The sequence below is a fragment of the Dermacentor silvarum genome, chromosome 10 (assembly GCF_013339745.2).
Source record: "Dermacentor silvarum isolate Dsil-2018 chromosome 10, BIME_Dsil_1.4, whole genome shotgun sequence".
Lineage (NCBI taxonomy): Eukaryota > Metazoa > Arthropoda > Arachnida > Ixodida > Ixodidae > Dermacentor > Dermacentor silvarum.
The window spans coordinates 65,041,260-65,047,385 of record NC_051163.1 but is presented as its reverse complement, the minus strand read 5'-3'; the positions used below and the strand labels follow the sequence as shown (position 1 = coordinate 65,047,385).

The window sequence follows — 6,126 nt, the reverse complement described above, 5'->3', positions numbered from 1 at the left end:
AGTGAACCATTAGCGGTGTCTACTGAATTTCCTGTGCTTTCAAGCTAACCTCTGTACCGCATGAGAGGGTGCCGGTGTGTGTGTGTGTGTGGGGGGGGGGGGAGGGACTAGCATGTATTAAAGTGGCACGCTTTCGTGTTGGAATTTTTCTTTCCACAGCAATGAATAATTTCGCCGTGCGTTCGCTTTAAGCGAGAAGTCGAATTAATCGGGAGTCGTGTTGTGCGGCCTTTTGCACGGTCGCACCTCGCAGTCCAGCGCAGACATTCAACGAGACGCGCGGTTGTGCCTAAACTTGGTTGCAAACGTATGTCCCGCTTTTCGTGTACTTACACAACACACGCTATGCCGGGCGCACCCTTCACTACCGCCGACATAGGCCGATCCCGAAGGCGGGGCAATGTCGCACAGCATTGCAAAGTGCTAGCTGCCACCAGGAAAGAACGGGATGAACTAAAGCGCTCTCTTTTTCATGAGGCAATTCTTGCCACGCGACGCGGTGCGCGCACGCACCAAACGTCTCAAATTGCTTGCTACCATGAAGGGAGAAGTGGCAAGATTATTCCCTTCGGCCATGCGTCCCTTTGTTGGCTAATAGGCAGAGCTAATGGCCGGATCGGGCTGCTGCAGCACCGGAAAACCATGGTTCAAGTCAGCTACCATCCGATACTTGTGATTTTTTCACTGAGCGACAGTTGCGACTCGTTCCCTGCTGAGCCGATCAATGCAGTGAGAAACCCAGCCAGCTGTCAGGCCATACCTCAAGGTAAAGAAACATGATTTGCTTCAAAAGCAGGGCCGGTATCATTGAACGCTCTATATCAGCCTTCGTACACGTTGATATCGCTGCTTACGTTCGTCAGCTGCGCCAACAGCGTCGCGATCGAGCGAGTCGCTCGGTGACGAGAACATGTTTCTGCGCGAACCTCCCAGTTCCTGGTGCGACGACGTGTCCGAGGCCCGGCTCCATAGTCAATGGCGTCGTCGACGTGCCGTCGGGCACGCTCGGCGTGAATGCCAGGATCCGGTACCGGTGCGACACGGGCTACACGTTGGTCGGAGTGGGGGAGCGCGTTTGCCAGAGTGACGGCTCGTGGTCGGACTCGGAGCCCGTCTGCCAGGGTGAGTGCGCAGCAAGACGAATTGGCGACGCGAACAGCTGTTGAAGGCTTCCTAACAGGTGAAAAAACAACAACATTGGCTGAGGTTTAACTCTTCCAAACCTAGTTATCACGAGCGAAAGGTCTGTTTGGCTTGGTTATGTAAAGACTATGCACACAGTGTTTCATTAATGCACGCTTCCGCGCTTGGTAAGCTTCTCTATAACGTGCTAATCTGGCCTCCCTTTGCTTCGGTGTTTATGCAGCCAACTTTGCCTTTGCTTGAGATTTCGCAGCCTGCCGTCTAGCTATTTCCACTGGACGATTGGATTCAGACTGTCGCTTGCGCTGAAGCGCATACACGCACAGATGGCCCAGCTGACGCGCAATCCACGGCGAAACTCCGAGCGAGCGCAGCTGCAACGCATCTCCGCAGCGGGTCACGTGGCGTGACGTCACACCTGCCATACTTGCGCCCACCTTGCGCCCCTGCGGCTCTCGCTTCGGCGGCTCAAGGTCATTGCAACGCGATGAATGACCTTGCGAGACATGGCGTAGTAGAGCTTTCGCTCTAAAAACAAAGAAAGAAAGCATGTGCCCCATAACCAATAATCACACATGAACATATCAGAACTCCACATATACCCGTATGTTCCCATATATTGTATTGGGCATGTCCGGTATTCCCCATATTTTATATGGTAACATACGGATTTTTATATGGGATCTACATACGTTCATACACTGGATGGGAATCATATATGCAATTCAACAAGAGATTTGTTGTGCACCAAAAGTGTTACTGGGTCTGCAAAATTGCCAAAAATTTAAGGGCCAGCTGAAAATCAGCCCGAATAGCAAAACCAGGCCTTTACTTTGCGATTTCCGTGCTACCTTGCGTCGCATCGTTGCTGCGTACCTGTTGGTATTCGCCACCAGAGCTCACAACTTTGCGGGGGCCCCTTGTCCTTAAAGATTCTCTCAAGTACCGCTCTAGATATCGCGTTTGTCTCGTCGTCACGCCCCTCTCGCCATGAGTTGCTGCACGAGTATACGCGTACGCCACCCAGCAAGGCAAGTTCAAAACGCATGTGCGTGAGGATTATCCGACCCGTCGCATCATATAGTTTACCAACAAGCACCCAATAACGATAACTTGTACCAGCAAGACGTTCAGCAACTATTAGCAACAACACACCACAAATGCAAGTCAGTGACAGGTCAAGAACGCTACGGCAACTGTTTTAAGGGTGCGTTGCACTTGCGCTCGCTCGGAGTTTCGCCGTGGATTGTGCGTCGGCTGGGCCATCTGTGCGTGCATGCGCTTCAGCGCAAGCGACAGGCTGAATCCAATCGTCCAGTGGATATAGCTAGACGGCAGGCTGCGAAATCTCAAGCAAAGGCAAAGTAAATGATCTTTGTTGCTTGAAACACTTTTATCAAATTATATATTTTCATCCAATGCATGGTACATCATAGCCTTCGTTGCTTTTGCGCCTCAAAACCTTACATAACTAACTAACTAACTAACTAACTAACTAACTGTTCTAAGGGCACATGTATTGTTTTTATTCATGCGCATGTTTTGCCTCAGGTTTGAGTGGTAGGTCGGTGAAAAAATCAGTCAATCTAGCCTTTCCGGTACATCGTCATGACAATGCACGGAGTGCACCCGCGTATAAATGAGGTGGGAAAATGTTTGCCAGGGTAAGTGCAATTCAAGAACAGCATGTTGCTGGGCTAGTGGGTGCATGATGTCATATATAGCTTCTTGCCCGAACCACAGACGAAAGAGCCTTCTTATTTATAAATACTTCTTATTCCCATTTCAAACGACTTGTTATTGCGAGGAGCTGTCTTCTTCGTCCACACACTCTAGCTATTGAAAATACTGGGCGCTGTGTGTTCACTGTCAGCTAGTGCAGGACGCTAAAGAAGATTAATCAGGCCAGCGTCCCCAGGATTCATTAAATATCCCCTCTCTATCTTGCGTGGACCAGACGACCACAAACCAGGACGACGCCCTGTCTGTGTATGTATTCGTTTTGAGGTCGTCTGCATGTTTCTGGGAATACTCTTGTTCAGAAATCCTTCTCCTTCGTCCCCACACTTGGATATGTTAGGTGTTCGTATACGTGCGATGCGTCACCACGCGTGTTCATTTGTCCTGATCAGCTAGAGCACTTAGTCCAAGTGCCCGTAGCAGTTGTAAATGAACTATTTCTTGGAGCAGGTCCCCTCCTCCCGGAGCCTGCCGGCGCGGCGGGAGCGCGCGGCCGCAGTAAGGCGCGGCCCCTCCACCTGCCCCCTACCCTCCCATCGGAGCGTTGTGCGCGACTTGGAAGACTGCGCTTCCTTCTCGCTTCCCGCCCTTGTGTGCGCGAGTCGCGATTGCCGGCTCACCGTCGCATGCTTTCACTCGCGCATGCAACGTACGGCGCGCGGCGACGATATTATCGGCCGTGTACCTTTACGGAACCTCACGGCGACGACGATGGCGGAAGTTCGCTTTGAGCGTACATATAATTGCTATTGCAATAAAAAGAAAAAGCGATTAATAAAATACATGTGGAGAGAATGTCATGTGTGAGCTTCGTTAACCTTCGCCGAAACCTTCCAGCTGTTCCGCCTGCTCCGCCTACCACGACGTGCGCGGCTCCCGCTCCCATAGCGAACGGCGCCGTCGATGTGCCACAAGGCACTTTATCTGTGAACAGCAGGGTTCAATACCGGTGCCGCATTGGCTACACTTTGGTTGGAACAGTCGAGCGCATCTGCCAGAGTGACGGCTCGTGGTCGGGTGCGGAGCCAGTTTGCCAGGGTGAGTGCGCTGCCTGAGCGGCCACTTTTACCTCTCCAGCGGGCGATGTGCAAAACATGCAACCTGGCCACACACTGTCCACAAACAAACGCGCCCACACACCTCGTTTGACCTAATCAAGATGGCGGAAGTCCACTTAGAATCGTAGCTATCAACATATGCGGGCTGGCCGCACCGTCCAAACTTCCAAAACGTGTGTCTGAGCCAGAAACGCGGCCATCTTGGTTTGGGCAAGTTCGGTGTGTAGAAAGCCTGCTTATATAGATTCGCATGTAGTCCATTAGGAGCCCTAACAAGGCACATGTCTCTGTGCTTGTCTACTCTTTGCGCCGTGTGTGCGCTGGATACACACGACTGACCGAGAATGCTACTCTGTACTCTGCCAAATTCCACCATGTTGGCGATTTCCCCCTACGGGCGCGTTTTGACCGAGTCAATATCTGCCAACATGCATAATCATTGCGAAGGGTTTTACTTATAACGCATTGTTGATGAAATGATCAATTTGTAAAGTCAGAAAGCGTCGTGTTCCGTGTGCTTTTGATATCGTCGCTCAGTATTTTTTCGTTTTTTTTTTTTTGCGCTGGGTAAATACGTCTCAAGTATGGGTCACAAAGCCGTTTGAAGCTAGGACGAAGTTTAGGCAAATCGACGTATTGCCCATCATTCTAATGCTGGCTGTACCGCCGATATTTGCTGCTTCCGTAGACGTAGCACCAGAGTTCACTCTAGCTATTTTAGCTCGCCAGTTCTTGCGGCTAGCGTCGGCGTAACCGCGGCGTAACTACTGAAGCGCTACTACTGGACGACGACGCGCGACCAGCGTATACAACACTCAAAGCTTTCTTTGGCCTGCTAGTTAGAAATGGTATTCTGTGCATGGGTGCGATTTCGAACCCCGTACGACTGACGTTTTTGCTGCATCGCTTTGCGCGCTAGAAACGCCCGTGGAGTCAAATTGCGAGGCATTTGAAAATACACCTTCAATGGTTGGTTACGAAAACAAAATTCGCTCCTTTGACAACTGAAATAATGTCACTTTTTTTTTTTTTTTACTGATATGGGGTCACAATAATTTTTTTTTTTTTTGTTCTGGCGGCAGCGTTCTCTCGTTACACAGATGGAGCTATAAGCCCCATGAACCGCCAGCAGTTCATCGCCATGTTTCGAACGCAGGGGTTTCAGTGGAAGCTTCGCTGCTAGTTATATTTACCTCGAACGCTCTTCAACGCGCGTCGGCCGGTCTCGGAGGCCATAGTAACACCCTTCTCGAAAACAGCATATGTCAGTCTTAACGCGCGTAGACGCCGGACAAAAAAAAAAAAAGAAAAAATGCATAAAACGCGGGTGGCGACACCGACTAGGAATTTCCGCACCAGCTCCCTTGACGTCACAGACTCTGACGATGTCTGCTCGGGGCTCTTTTTCTATTTGTCACTAATGACATTCAATTTGAGTAACTGAGTAATTTGAGTAATTTGAGTAACATTCAATTTGAAAACGGGAATTTGGTCCTTGGCTTGTTTGCCAATGCCAATAATTATACAGCAGAGCTCGCAGCCTCATAAGGCAGCCACCGTCGTCTGTCGCCAGAAACATTGTCTTTCACAAAAAAAAAAACAAAAAAACTTCGCAGTTGCTGTTGTAACAACTTGCCCAACGCCCGGTTCCATAACCAACGGTGTTGTCGACGTGCCACCGGGATTACTTGGCGTGAATACGAAGGTCCAGTACCGGTGCAACGTAGGGTACATGCTGATCGGAATGACGGAGCGCGTTTGCCAAATGGACGGCTCGTGGTCGGGCGTGGAGCCGAGATGTCAGGGTGAGTGTGTGTGTGTGAGGGGGGGGGGGGGGGGAGGTTCTCATTGCTTAGACAAGGTAGGAGGACGAAGGGCGTGGGTCGCGCGAAAGAAATTTGTGATTCTTAGAGAGGTGAGAAGAACTCAAGCAAGTAGAAAGAAAATGATACGCTATGTCGTAACGATGACCCACGCGGCAGGAACGCCAAAAGTGTCAGATCAGCCTATTTGTTGTCGTTTTGCCCGCCCAAACATACACACGCACGCGCAGTAATCTCAGGCTTGAAGTTTACGTCAATTGGAGTAAAATTTACAGAAGACAATAATACGTAGCTGCGGTGCCAGCTGCCATGTTACAGCAGGTGTAGCCTGATCCAACACCTAGGTCTACTGAAAAACAAAC

The 6,126-nt window shown here is 50.4% G+C and overlaps 1 protein-coding gene across 1 annotated transcript in view; it reads left to right on the top strand.

Annotated features, from left to right (window-relative positions):
* The first annotated feature begins 851 nt into the window (after window positions 1-851).
* Window positions 852-6,126, top strand: part of LOC119431607 (complement decay-accelerating factor) — a 35,911-nt gene continuing 30,636 nt past the window's right edge. The window contains exons 1-2 of the mRNA XM_049657374.1: window positions 852-1,122; window positions 5,558-5,746. Coding sequence (XP_049513331.1) covers window positions 5,674-5,746 — 73 coding nt within the window. The 5' untranslated portion in view covers window positions 852-1,122; window positions 5,558-5,673. The remainder of the gene's footprint in view (window positions 1,123-5,557; window positions 5,747-6,126) is intronic.